This window comes from Lagopus leucura, unplaced genomic scaffold, assembly GCF_019238085.1.
Source record: "Lagopus leucura isolate 7727_CA_CO unplaced genomic scaffold, USGS_WTPT01 Super-Scaffold_100022, whole genome shotgun sequence".
NCBI classification, from domain to species: domain Eukaryota; kingdom Metazoa; phylum Chordata; class Aves; order Galliformes; family Phasianidae; genus Lagopus; species Lagopus leucura.
The window spans coordinates 7,150,706-7,165,487 of NW_024962275.1; the positions used below are offsets into that span (position 1 = coordinate 7,150,706).

General features: G+C 47.8%; 1 protein-coding gene across 1 annotated transcript in view; it reads right to left on the bottom strand.

Annotated features, from left to right (window-relative positions):
- The window catches only part of PAPPA (pappalysin 1), a 173,381-nt gene that overhangs the window by 15,234 nt on the left and 143,365 nt on the right, over window positions 1-14,782 (bottom strand). The window contains exons 18-21 of the mRNA XM_042878915.1: window positions 14,031-14,178; window positions 10,989-11,098; window positions 4,668-4,739; window positions 934-1,032 (exon numbers count right to left, since the gene is read on the bottom strand). Coding sequence (XP_042734849.1) covers window positions 934-1,032; window positions 4,668-4,739; window positions 10,989-11,098; window positions 14,031-14,178 — 429 coding nt within the window. The remainder of the gene's footprint in view (window positions 1-933; window positions 1,033-4,667; window positions 4,740-10,988; window positions 11,099-14,030; window positions 14,179-14,782) is intronic.

Sequence of the window (14,782 nt, forward strand, 5' to 3'; positions counted from 1 at the left end):
AATCCTCAAGACAAGGTAAAAATTTTACATGCCAGAGGCTATGATTTTCTTTCCTTTCTTTGGGAAAAAAAAAAGTTCAAAATCCATCACGGTTAGAAATATATGAAATGTCGTAGTGCTTCAAACCACAAGCTTCATCACTCTGCTGTCTCTGCAACACTGGCCAGAAATGAGTATTAAAAAAAGCATAAAAATATGGGGATGTATAGAGGGATCCTTCCCTTGCTCAAGCAGTCCATGTTTCTGATATTCCTGTGCCAGAAACTGCATCCAGATCACTGTGATTAATAGCCACTGATGGGCTAAACATCCATGAATGTGCCTATTCTTGTTCTGAATTCAAATATATTTTGGTGTTAATAATGCTCTATGGGAATGCATCCCATCATTCAAATACACACTGTGCGAATGGGTCAAAGTTCAGACCTACTGATGCATTTGTTTTGCTCTCTGCTCTTCTCTTCATGAATCCTAACTTTCCGTTTCAGAGGCTAACTTTCAGAGCACTGAGGGCGGATATCGGGACAGGGAAGTACACCCTTCTCAGAGTGCTTGATGGAAGATCTCCTGAGCACCAAATGCAAAATGGATGACCAACTGCTTTTCTGATGAACATGCCCCAGCACTATGGAGGGAGACAGTCTTTGCCTACAGATCAGTAGGGGTTCATTTACAACAAGAATGAATGATGGCCTGAAACTGGACATGTCTTGTACAGGTATAAGGCAGGCTGTGATGAGAAATGCACATGCCTATCAAGAAAGAACTGCAAAATGGACCAAGAAGAACCGAGCATCCATAGTGAGCTGATGCACAGACTCAAGGTTTTCTGAGGACCTTGGATCCCCTCTTCTAGACAAAATAAAATCTCCCTGGACACAAAACAACTCTCCCCAAGGAATTCCCAAAGAAAACAGGAAGGGACATCCCTACCTTTTTGGTCTTGACTGTTGAGGCACAGCAGTCCCCACCATCATAGTTGCAGAAGGCTCGGTTGTTGATGGAATCACAATAGTTGTCTCCCATGAAAGGCTGGAAAATAAAAGAGCAGAGACTAAGGACACGGGCACGGATTAACAGTAACAGTTATCAGAAGGAGAAGATGAAGCCTTGAAAAAGCCATGTAGTTTATAACATTACCAACTGCCCTGAAAAGCAAGAGATGATTATTCCCCTCTCTCTTCAAAGCAGACAGAAAAGGGAAGGACACAAGAGCCCGTGTTGGCTTTTCACATCCCACATAAGACGATGCTTCAGGAATATTAATTCGACTAGGCCCAGAGACAGCATCAAGGCATCTAAAATTGTGTCACCTTTTCACAATTTTAAACTAACCTTCCGAAACTATGTGGGATAAGAAGAAGGTAATGCATAGCAACAAAACTAGCATGCTTTTAATAGTTGCACTTTCAACCACAGCTCTCCTAACTATGCAACAAGTGTCAGCAAGGAGGGTATAAAGCACATCTCAAGGAGAAGTGGAAGTGGTCTGAGTTAAGTACGGGGTCCACACGCACTCGTTCCCCAGTTAGCACTTACTGCGTCTGATCTTGGCCATGACACCTAATCTTCCTCCACTCCACTGCTCAGAGCTGGGATAATGGAAATTATTCAGAGGGACGCTGAGGAGAGCTATTAAGCAAAATTCATAAATCACCTTGAAAAAGAAAATGTGGTCTCTGCGCTGCACAGGACCTGAATAATAATCACCATTCTGAAGAAAAAGCTTGAGGTCTGGATCTTTCTTGGAAATCCAAAGTGTGCCTGATGCTAAGAAGTGGCTGTGCCAGGTGCAAGGAACCCAGGCAGCTCTGAAAGCTCAGACAAAGGGATGCTAAGCACAGAGCACAGTCATACCTCCATAGTACTTCTTACACTCACGGGCTCATGGGGCCATTCCCATTTTATTTGCTCTTTGCAAAATTCATTTGCTCTGCACTGAGAAAATCACACCAGGGAGTTTCCTACAAGAAGTCATCTCTGCAGAGTGGGTGGGGAGGATTTCACAGCAGCTGCAGTACCCAAATTTTCCTGATGATAGAGACCTAAGGAAGCAGCAGTGAGAGCATACCTGAAAGGCCGTGGCCATCCATATTGAGACAGACTCTGTGGACTGGTGAAGATGCAAGCTTTTACTGCTGCTGTTTTGCAAGTTTACATATTTCTATCAGGGTATATGAATTCCAGGCCATAATGGCAATGCTGGATGAGAGCAGGACTCCCATGAAGTGACTAATTGAGCATCACTGCTTTAGTTACAAGCAAATACTGCAAATGCCAATAAGGAATGCAGAATTACAGAGTGAGATTCCAACCCCTTCGGACTGGCTGAACTCCACTGACTTCCACAGAGATTGGCTTACTTATACAGACAAAGGCCTTGACTTGAAAAAGCCGTTCCAATTTCATTAATATAATATAAATGAGTTACATGGAAAAGATTTATAAATCGATGGAGAGATTTTAATGCCAATCTGGTCATATTAAAAACAATGAACTTTGTTCAGCCTCCTGAGACATCTTGATAGGCTTCTCTGTGCTTCCCTTGTATTGCCTGGCTGTGCCTGCTCGGTAAGAAAGGCTTTGTTTTAATTTCCTATGCCTGCGTCTGTATCTATGAACACTGAAAAATTACTAACAAGAACTTGTAGAAGAATTTGCTTTTTACTTGCACTGGCACGCAAGCAAGCAAGATCATCTTATGGAGGAAAACAATGGGACAAACAACATCTATTCTGATTTGGTACCCAAATCCTCAATTGAGAAGCCTTGGAGGACTGGGTGCTGAAGTCTGTAGAGGTCTCCATGCATATCTTAGTGCTCCCACATTTTTGGAGGAACTTTGTTTTCTCCACTGACTATACAGATAGGGGGTGGGGAGACCAGCTTTCATGAAAACATCCAAGTTAGCTGCCTCCAGGTACGTGGCTGATTCATAAACCTCTATTCCAGCCACTAGGGAGCGACAAAAAATCACATTGCAGCAGTCTGGGTTACTGCTCTGAGTGTCAGGAGCGAAATAATGCCCTGCTTACAGCCTGCTATTCAGGGAACCCTCCCTAATGCTAAGGATATTAATACATTAGGGATTGTATCAGCCTAATGGCCCAGCATTATTGACTTATTATTTCCTGTTTCCATAGTCATGAAGAAAGGTTTGGTGAAGACGACATTTCTTCTGAAATCTTACTGCCAGAGAACAAGCTCTGGCCCATTCTTGGATCCTGGAAAATGATGCTAGAGGCCATTATCAATTGTCTGGGCAAAGCCTCCCACGATGACAGATTGCGATGCAGTGACACTGCTGAATGAATGATGAAAAGAAGGAAGTTTCTATTGATGTGGAGAGATCTGGCAATTAACAAGGACGGAAGGAAAGAAAACGCGGAGAAAAAGCGTGTCAGTAATAATGGCTGCTGGTAAATTATTACATCACTGCAAAGTTTGCGTCCGTAACAACTATCCTTAAACAGCAGGAGAATGGATACCCGATGGTGCATCAGCACCTGAATGGCATTTCTTAATGGCCACTGGATGTTATTTTAGCTCTCTTTGGAGAATAGGGGCACATAGCCAGCCTGCATGAATGCAATGCGTGAGATGGCTTATGACATTCAAAGCACTGACAGCAGAATGCTTTTCATTTAGGGAACAACTAGACAGAAAGTATTACATTGTTGGAGAGTTATTACCCTCTTGGGCTCAACATTTGTATGCGAAGGAAACCTGTCTTTCACTTCAAGAGAAATCGTGCTGCACAGCAGTGTGGCCTTGTGTTTTGTGTCAGATTTAGCAGCTCTGTGCCATGGTCTACCACTGCGGACAAATAACTTCAGTGCGCTTGTAAAATTGGGTTACTGAGTGCCAAGAGTGCAGATGGTGCTGCAGAAAGTCGGGGGATCTGGGTTGGAGAGACAGCTCTTCCAGAGCATGTCCACGCAGCCAAAGCTTCTGCCTGTGAGTTATTCCATTTCCAAAATGGGCATGAAGCTGCCCGGCCTCACAGTGATGCCACAAGGCTTCTTCATGTCAGTACTGGTGAGACACTCAAGTGCTGGCATGATGGAAACTGTATGACCTGAGACGTGATCCAGTGCTGCTTGTGCACTGGCAGTATTTTAAGAGTTCTCAGACTTCACAAAGATTGTTGCCAACAGAAACATCACTCTTCAAAATAATTGCTTATTGCAAATAAGACAGAAGACAGTGAGCACGATTTGTTCACTGTTCAGCTGTGCTGTCCAGCAAATGGCATCATTCCTTCCTCTGGCTTTCTTAATCTCCACATCACAGTTTCAAAGTCTAGCTGGCCTCAGAAAGAATTGGTCCTCCAGTAAGATGTCAGAAACAAGTAAAATAACTGAAGCTTCTTGCAGTCTTCCAGAAAGTCCCACATCCTGGGAAATTCCAAAGGTCGGCCAATTATATCGAGCCCTTTGATCATTTTGCTCATGCAAGAGTCACCCAACCATCTGCTCTAGAAAAACCACCAGCTTCACCACTGAGTGTTAGAACTGGTGCAGATCTCTGTTTAATTGACAGGACATCAGGGCAAAAGCCTGTTTGCCCCACTGGAAAAACATTTCCAGCCCATATGGCTGCAGTGACTGTTACGATAACATGCAGGGGAGTAAGCATGGCCCATCTGAGCGAACGCAAATGCTCACCTCACAGCCTTTGACACAATGAATCAGGGAAGGGTGAGGGTACCACTTGAGTCCCGCTGTGCAGACAACGCTCTGGAGGAGAGAAGAAAAAAAACAAACATCAAGTCAAGACAAGGAAATCAGTGTACGGAAAGTCGGTGTGCTGGCTCCTACGGCCCTACTGTACTTAAGCAACGAAGTTTAGTTCCCTAACACCTCTTGTGTTCTCAGGACCTGGCTCTCCTCCAGGTATTTACAAGAAGTGTTGGACTTGACACTTGCAATAACAGAACATTTGAGAGTAAAATAATATTTAACATTTTCCCAAAAATGTCATGTCCAATATTTCACTCAAGGTGGGGGAACGTGGCAGAAAAAGGCAAAGGAAGGGGTCCACTGTCGAGCTCATGGGAAGTGGGGAGGCATTTTAGGAATTCATTTAAGGATTTCTTTGGTGCTGCAAAGCATTGCTCTGTTTTGCTACCTGTCATATCTGTGCTTCCTGAAGATGCAAACAGCTAAAGGTGGACTTTCAGAAACATTTTCTCACCATCCTTTAGATCTTAAATAGAAGCACCTCCCACCACACACCTTCAAAATAATACTCAGAAAGGACAGCATCATCTGTTACACTGTATGAGCTTAATAATTTTGGTACTGACTACATTTATAGTTTTTTTTGTAAGAAAAAAGTTGAACTGCTTAGTTTTGGAGAAAAATGAAACACCAGCCCACTCAAAGACACAACATGGACACTCATTGTTTGCCTGTAGATACCAAAACCTAGATTTTAAAGAATAAGAGGCTTGGCCAGTCAGTGGCGGTGGCAGATCAGTACCATGGAGGTCCGGGTGATGGGACAACCATCCATACACCACAACATTCACCAGGACGAGGATCATTTGGGGTTACCTTCCACGGATGAAACAATGGCCAACATGAGTACGTGGGTACTCATCAAAGGACGGGGGCTGGGGTTGGACGGAGGCCTGGGGAAGGAAGGGATTAACATTTGGGAAGACCTGACGTACAAGCCATCCCTCCCCCTGTTTATCCAAGGCCTAATTTAATCCATCTGCAGGGGAACCTCAGCATGTTTTTACAGTTTCTGTCATTTGAGGCTTACCTGGCGTGTGCTAGAAAAAGGACTTTTATACTATCTGACTGGGGCTGTTTATCTTTCCGATGCTCTCGGATTTTCCACTATTAGTCAAGCCTGGCTTGCCCCACCTGCCTCACAACAGGGCCCGTCTGTGTGAGCGGGGCAAGGCAGGGAGGCTGCAAGGTGCGGGGGCCCTGCGGTGTCAGACGCTCCCCCAACGCGCTCCAGACAGGCAGCTGGAGATTTCCAGCCTGCTGCCTGCCACAAATGGTCAGAGTTTGGGGTCTTTTGTTTGTTTTTGGGTTTTTTTGTTTGTTTTGTTTTTGTTCTGTTTTGTTTTCCCCACTCTTCTGTTTATTGCACTTTGGAGGGAAAGGAAAGGAAACTTTTCCAGGTTTCAAAATAAACAAGACCAGTCAACAGGTTGGGAGGGGGAAGCCCTTCAAGAGCCTTTGAAACAAAAACTGAAGAAGAAAAACTCAGCCATATGCCTCCCGTATCTGAGGCCAGCCAATGAGAAAATGTGCACTTCCATTCAGCACCTCACATTCCTGGTAAGAAGCATCAACATCTACACAACCCCTCGATGTGTGCAAGCATGTGGAGCTATCAAAAGGAGCCAAATAGCCCTGCAACAGGCTCTTAAGAAAGGAGGTTTCCAAGCGAGACCAATCCCTTGCAGAAAATGCACTACTTTCCAGGCCCTCCCAGTTTTAAAAATCCAGCAGCTACTGAGTTTTGTCGTTCCCTTAGAGGAAGAGATGGGAGGTGAAGTCTCCTCAAGCACAGATCTCTGATCTCGCTCAAGGCTGCCTTGAATCCCAGTGGCTGGAACAACTTTTGGCTGGCCAACCTCCAGGAAAGGGTGTGCAGCCCCAGGCTGTAGCACAAGAGAGCCAGCTGACCTTGTGTGACATCCACCACTGGGTCAGTGGGACACTCATATGGCAGCTAGGAAAGGCTGGGTCCCAGCAGATAACCAGAGCTTTTCATCACAAACACCACTCAGCTCTTCTCTCCGCAGCAGCCAGGATATGCCAAAAGGATTCAGATGGACAGTCCTGCACAGTGTGCCAATGGCTTAGTCCCAGTTACTTTGCCTTCTCTTCAGATGACTCATTACTAGCAGAGACTATTAGAGCTACTCCAACTAAGTTCAATCCTGCTGACATCCACTGAGCTGGAAGCAGGGTACACTTGGGAAAGGCCCTCGATTACAATTCTGTGTCCCCCTGCTGGTTTGCCAAACCCAGATTCACACCACAAGTCCTGTCTGTGCCCTCAGCTTGCTGCTGGGCCGAGGGGGAGCGGGAAAAGGGAGAATCTGGGCTGGAAATTTGAGGAATTTGAGGAATGAGAGAAGATTCTTGTGGTGCCAAGAGTCCAAAGGTGCAAGAGTGCAGTGTGGGGCAATGAGGTGAATGGAAAGGAAGGAGGGGTGCAGGCAGCACTGCAGGAGCCTTGTTAACACTACCAAGATGGCATCAGCGCACGCAGAAGGGAAGGCCTCACATGCCAGGAGGTGCTGAGGAAGCCCATGTAGCACGGCCTCACCCCTCCCTGGGTCACTGTGGTGACACATGGCTGCCTGATGGCCCCACTGCCCTGGTGCATCAGCTCCTGCAGCACAGCTGCCCTCCCGCCTGGTCTGTCCCCATTCCAGAAATGCCATTCAGCTCCAGCTGCGGTTTGGTGGCTGTGACTCCATCTGCTGTGAACAGAGAGGAAGCCGGGATGCGCTCCCACAGTAGGTAACAAAGAGCCAAGAAAGCAAATCAAGCTGTCATTTTCTCCTTGTGAGGGAAGACCTAGCGCCTCTGGTCACGGCGCTTCCCTCCCCATTGTGGGACTAACACAATGATGTCAACCATTTGTGGCCCGCAGAGGGGATTAGGTTTCCCCAGGAGAGGCCCTGGGGAGCTCTCCTCCACCTTAGATGGGTCAAGTGTCCCCTGGAGCCCAAGCATGAGGACTGGCACCTACCGGTCTCAGCAAACCCTCTCTTCAGGCACGAAATGAGCACGGCAATTAACCATGAGGGCTGGTGAGGGGATCAGTGCTGCTGACAGGGCAGGGAGACGTGGCTCGTGGCTGTGGCCTCCCAGGGCTGCAGATGGGTGGCAGCTCCCACACTTCTGGGGCTCAGCCCCCTCACTGCCCTAAGGTGCGACTCAGTTTCCCAGTCTGCAAAACAAGCCTGACACTCTTTGGAAGGGAAGAAAGGAGGAAAACTGCAAACTCTACCTGAAGGAGAACAGATGCTGGTTGCTCACATCATTTTTGATATCTTCTGAGCACCCAAAGTCTTAGGAACAGTGGTGTTCAGGTGCAAGGATAGAGCGAAACACATTGCCACCACTGCGGCAGCGTCCCTACTCACTAAGCCCCACTGCCAGCCAACCCATTTAAGGTTATCACATGTGTTGAGACAGTATTTGGCAGAAAGGCAAGCATCCAAATTCAGACAATCTAGGAAATTAGGTATCGGCACTCACTGGGAAAGAGCTGTCAAGCTGTCTTTCCGAGGCACTTCACTTTTTTCTCTTCACTGCCTTGTAGTCAGCCTTGGCAGCTCTATCTATAGGTGTCTTCAACAGCTCGCTGCCCCTTGCATACATGCAGCAAATGGGAAATCACAGGAAGAGCAATGATTGTCCCAAATGCAGTCTGCCACAGAACAGCAGACACACAGCAGATTGCAGGTGGCTTTTTGTTCCTGCTGAAAACGATTTGGGAGACACTGCAAATTCGCACTGATTTCAGCAATCAGTTTCAGACCAAGCAAAGCAACTGAAAGCCTCAACCAATTCTGAAAAAACACATCAATGTGATGACATTTGGTTCTTGTTCCTGTGAGAAGACACTTGATTTCTAAGCTTATTTCAATTTTTTTAAGCAGAAAGCTATAAAAAAACTCATTTTTCTTAAACGACACAAAAATAGTTGGAAGTTAAATACTACGTTATGTTCAAACCCAACATGGTTTTCCTCCAATTTTTTGGTTCACCAAAAATCACAACAACAAAAATATCTCTTTGGTTAGGAGAAAACATTTTTTTCATGTTTTAATTTGACAGAACTTCCAGCGAACCGAAAAATCAAGTGATTTGCACAGCTCTGCTCTAAATAACTCCCAAAGGAGGGATGGTTCCCTCTTCCCACTTTGCCTCCATAACAGCTGTTGTTTGAGCAGTCACACACAAATGTGTTTCTTTCTTGCTGGCTCTCCCTGTGTTTTATCTGCACATGTCCTCTCAAATGCAAGTCCCACAGACTGGTTCTACCTTTATCTGCTGCTCATACCGCACTGATCTGCACACTATTTGTGCCTGAAGTTAAGTAACAGAAAGTGCTTCCCTGTATCACTGAAATACTTTGTGACCAACAAAGACTCCTGTAAATGCAAGCAGCTGGTTGCTTCGCTCGCATGGCACAACAACGAGCTGTCAGCGAACGTAAATAGAGACACATATTATGAATGATATATAGCATATGGCCATGGGGACCTTCCCCCGAAGCATCGCAATCCCCATCTCTCCAGGGTCTCCACTGGCAGCAGCATTTCCCACAGCGCACGCTCCCTGCGAGGCACGGCTCGCTGTGGGTGACGTCCCCTGTCTGGGGAACAGAACAAGATGGATGTCTCACAGCTACCAAACCCCCCCATCCAGCATCACTCCACCAACTGCCTACCCTATGGGTCTCCTCTCAGCACTGTGCACACAACTGCTGCTTGACAAGCAGAAAGCCCTGCACGACCCAACGGGGCTGCCAGGACGCAGCTCTGAGTTCCAAGGAGACATGAGAGCAGAGCCACTTCCTCTGCACGCCCCCAAAGCCTCCTCACCATCATCCAGCACATGTTCCTGCCTAAATCTCACTATCTACAAAGTGTTATGGGACATACTTACATCTACTATCCAATTGCAAGGTCCTTTACCAAAACGGCAAACAAGATCTTATTTACCACTGTACTCTGGGAAACTGTGATTTTGCCTCCTTCCCTTGCTCCCCTCATCCCCCCTTTAGCACTCTGTGTTTTCCCTGCTGCCTAATGAGCCCTCCAGAGACCTGAAGGTATAAAACTCGTTACAGCTCCCTCTGCGCACCCGCATCAATAAACGAAGGCGCACGGCACAGAACGGGAGGGAAGCTGTCACTTTATTTCACCATGAATTACAAAACCACTTTAAAGTCTAGCACTCGGGAAAGGGCCAGTGAGAAATTGCCCCTAATACAGATAGGGGTTTTCTTTATGTTCCGTGCCAGAAACTTGGCAAGGCCCGGGCTTAGGTAGTAATATAATCTCGCTGCCTGGAGGGAGTGGGAAGTGGGGACGGACACTGTGAGCTTGTTGTATTCTGTGGACTTATGTTCCTCATCCCTTTCCAGGATTTATTCTATTGCTCTGTACGGCCCCATGTGAAACAGGGAAATACAAAGCAGCAGAGATTTTCAGAGCATCTCCCTAACCGCAGCCACAGCATGCGTGTGTGTTTCCCACTGATATCAATGTGAAACCAAGCAGCTATTTGCTGCCTGCACACGGCTGAGCGTGTGTGTAAAGCACTGTGTATAGGTGTGTGTGCCCCCATGGGGGTTGACTCATAAGCTGGAGGGCACCCAGGACAGCACGCTGCAAGTGGTTAATGCTGCTGTGCTTCTGCAGCAGGCAGAGGGAGAAGTGGTGACCTCTGGAAGGGGCTGTGCTGAGCTGGCAGCTCTCACATGCGGGTGAATGGTGGGGGCGGGCAGGACCCAGCCAGCTCTGCTGCTTTGGGAGATGAAATACCCCCTGTATCAGCTTTTTTCGTCAGCCAAAAGCAGTGCAGAAAAATCCAGCCCTACCACCCAAAGTGTGCGAAACACTGAAGAGGAGGAAGAGAATGAAACCTGCCCATTCTCTCATTTTCCATCACATGTTCCTGTATAATGAATCACAACCCCTGCATCAGCCCCTTGGAAGTCCTGGGTGGATCTGAGCATGATGACTGGGGGCCTCTACCTTGAATGGATTTTCATTGGGAAATCACAGAGAGAAAGCAACTTGGAGAGGATGGCACCACACTGCTAGAACAACATGCAAAGGCACTACAAAACCCAGGAATTATTTTCTAAAGGGCAAAAGACCTTTCCCACACATTCCCCCTCACTGGATGTCACATGGCTAACTGACAGTTTGTTCGCTGCACATAAACATGTAGCATGGGATGTAGTTAGCACGACTGCCAGGAACTGACCTTCACTCTCTGAGGGTTCATCCAGTGCTGGATGTCCTGCACGGTCTCATTCACACGCAGCAGGATGGGCTCATGGCTGTGGTCCAGACACGAGGTGGTACACTCTGCGCCTGCACAAAAAAGGAGATGATAAAGCTACAGGACAAAGCATGCAGCTCCTTACCCTTCCAGCATCCTTTCAGCTGAAGGACAGGATTAGGGCTCATTTTTCCTAAATTGCAATTAGCAGTCAACCGTAACTATCACATATCTTCTAACCACACATGAAATGCTGAGTACAACCCTGCATCTCAGCAGACTGTGGGGGTGGCAAACACACCAAGGCCTTTTTGTATGAGCTGCATATCTAGGTATTTCTTTGGCTATTAACTCCAGGGAAAGGGGTCAAGTTTCTTTCTTTTGGATCACCAAGAAAATGTGGAGTTTTTTTTTTTCCATTTTGACTGCTCTTTCAAGTGATGGGGCTGATCAAGGTAAGGCTGCCAAACTCATCTCACCTGTGACAGGACATAATCCCCTCGCTTCATCTGTCAGATTTATGGACTTTCAGAAACAGCCCTTTAGATGTGACCAAGCCCAATGGTACTGCAGGCAAGCTATCACCTACATCTCATACTTGATAAGAAGAATACAGAGAGGTAATGATGGCTTTCTTCACACATAAACCTGCTTTTCCTCTGATTAACTGTCATACCCAGTGGGAATCCTGTCCTTTCTTTATTAAAACACGCTGCGATCCTCTGCAGCAATATCCCAGAGCCCTGTGGTGACACAACCATAAGCCGTAGTATGTTGGACCATTACCATTTCCCCCCCGGAAAATCACTCCTGAATGGCACAGCTGCTGCAAACATGTCATTAGGATTTCTGCACTCCCATCAGCACTGGGGGAGGAATTAATCTCTGCACTGGTTTGGAGAGCTGAACCTTTGGCTGAACACACACCTTAGCCTGGAAGGGCAGATTAGGTGTCTGAGGAATTACCAAAGGTGTGTGGGATTCATAGTGACCGTGACTGGATGCTATTATTTTCCCCACCTGCTTCTGCCTTCTCACATCCTCCCTCGTGGAGGAGTCAGTGGGAGCAAGCAGACCTTGCTCAGCCGGGGAGGCCTGGGCAGCACTTGGGGTTTGTTTTGCTTTCGTAGCACATGTGACAGCAGCTCCACGGACTGCTGGGTAAGTGCAGTAAGGTTAATTTTCTATGTGGAGGCTCACATGGTGCTGTATTCCAGATTTTTGATTAAACAGCAGTGATAACACACCGATGTTTTTAGTTGCAGCAGAACAGCGCTTACACACAGCCAAGGACTTTGCTGTTTCTCCTGCTAGCAGAAAGGCCAGGGGTGTGCAAAAAGCTGGGGGACATAGCCAGGACAGCTGCCCCAGACTGGTCAAAGGGTCATCCCATACCATATGGCATCACAGTCAGCAACAGAACCAGGGTAAAGGAGGAGGAAGTTGGGGGGGTGGGGCAGAGATGACACTGGGAAGGACAGCATTTGTTTACCCAATAAATCACTACACATGACAAGCCTTGCTTTCCTGGAAGTGCCTGAACGTGTGTTTGCTGATAGGAAGTAGTGAATGGATTCCTTGCTTTGCTTTGCTTATGTACATAGCTTTTGCTTTATCTCGTAAGCTGTCTTTATGTCAACCCGTGAGTTCTTGTACTTTTCCCTTTCTGATTCTCTTCCCCATTCCACTGGGGCAGAGCAAGGGGCTGCATGGTGCTGAGCTGCCTGTGGGGTTAAACCCCATCGAAATCCCAACAACCTGCTCCCAAAAGGTGATGCTGGACAAACCTAACAAAGCGTGTGGTATGTCTCCATCTGCTGAGGATAAGAGCCAACGGCCGCTGTGCCCTCTGAGAGCTGCTCTTCACATCTCCATGAGGATCCCCCCCCACCTCCTGACCTTCAGGAGAGCTGCAGGACAAGGGCCACCAGACTCCACATCAAGGCACAGCACTGGTGGCCAAGCCAGCGGGGCTGGTGGAGGATGGAGGGCAGCTGTGGGCTCTCCTGCTCCCAGCCCCCAGCTGCTCCCCCCCTTCCAGACCAGAAATCCAAATTTCTCTCTTTGCAAAACCCTGGTAGGTAACCTCATCTCAAGGGTAAAGCACCTCGCCACATTAAGAGCTGCCGCAGCCTGCTCACCGCCGCGCTATTTACACTTACGGAGAGGAGCGGGTCTGAATTGTTTTGATATACGATCTGTAATTGGCATCATTACAGAGCGATGATCTCATCCAGGTCGTGTTCTCCTCCCCGGGGAGGGAACACAAGGCAGCTCGTGGTCCCTCGCGCAGCTGAGATATAATGAGGGAGCTGCAAAATGAGGAAATTTCTCCAAGTTCAAAGGGATGGGCAGAGGCGGGGGGGCTGGTACGGGGCTGCAGAAGGGGCCTCGCGGGGCTGCTCCCCTTGCAACCCGGGCAGCAGGGGTTGAAAGTATAATGCTGTGTATTTTCAGTATGGAATGTATGCCTGGGTGACACAAAGCCAAGCTCAAAACATCCCCCAAAACTCCAAACTCCTTGCAGAGTGACCCCAGAAGGAAGGGGCAAACATCCTCACATGGGCTTCTGAAAAACAGCCATACCAAAGGGGATGCTTGGCTGGTCTCATTCCCTAGGAACAGCTCCTGCTGCTGTGCTTCCCTACCAGTACACTGCTTTTTGGCATCAAAGGTGTGTGTGTGTGTGTGTGTGTGTGTGTGTGTGTGCAGTTCAAGGACATTACAAAACTGTCAGAGCAAGTATAGGTACAACCTTCTTCCCTTACTCTGAGGAGTGGATGTGTCTCTGGTGCAGCCTGACTTGCTGGCCAAGAAGAGACACAATGAAACTGGGAATGCCGGAAGGAGCAGGAAGTCAGCACATTACATGATACCTGGCTGCTCAAAGCATCATCTCAAAGCAGCTCCCTGCCCTCAGCAGCCCCCCACTCAGGTAAATGGCTCCATAGCATAAAGTGACCCCAAGGACTGCAGACTCCTCCCTCCCTCTCGTCCTCTTCCTCTTTCCCCATGCCCACAGACCTATGCCGTATCCACCAGAGCACTGCAGCTTCAGGTGGCTGTTGAGCTGCGTGGGCAGAGCACACTGGCCCTGCATCTCCCTGCAGAGATGAAAGGAGCCGCTCCAGGTGCCATCCTTCCGGCAGTGAATCACATTGCTTCCACGGCCCTGGGAAAGAGACAAGGAGATAACAAGGACGGTCACAAAAACAACAAGAAGGACAGCAGGCACAGGGTGAGAGGGGAGAAGCAGGCAGAGCCGAGCTGGGAGCAAAGTTCTGGAGCTGGCAGAGCCCCGGCTGGGACTGCCAGTAGTGGGGGGCAAGGAAGGACTTCTCTGCTGAATAATAAATAAAAGGGAGGCTGCGTTGCACACAAAAGCACACGCACGCCTCCTCTATGCAATGTTATGTCTTTACAAGGTCTTTGCAAGGTCTCTACATTAAAATGGATCCACTCTAGCTGCAAAAAAGGTGCGTTCACCCCATCTGCCCTCTTTCCTTTTGCTGAAAGGTTCGTGTTGACTGCAGACAACCTTTTCCCTCTTCCATTTTCTAACTAGTTGCATCATATTTGTCTCAAAAAGAAAGAATCCCCAATGGCCATCTGAAGGAGGAAGGGAAGCGGGACACGAGAGGGATGCTTAGCAGGGCAGAACGTGCTCTTTAGAGCTTGGCTGCCTTGAATGACAGCAAGCAAAGAGGCAGAGACAGACATGCACAGAGGCAAGTGTAAAAGAGAAACAAATCCTCTGGTGTGGGAATGGGCAAGGA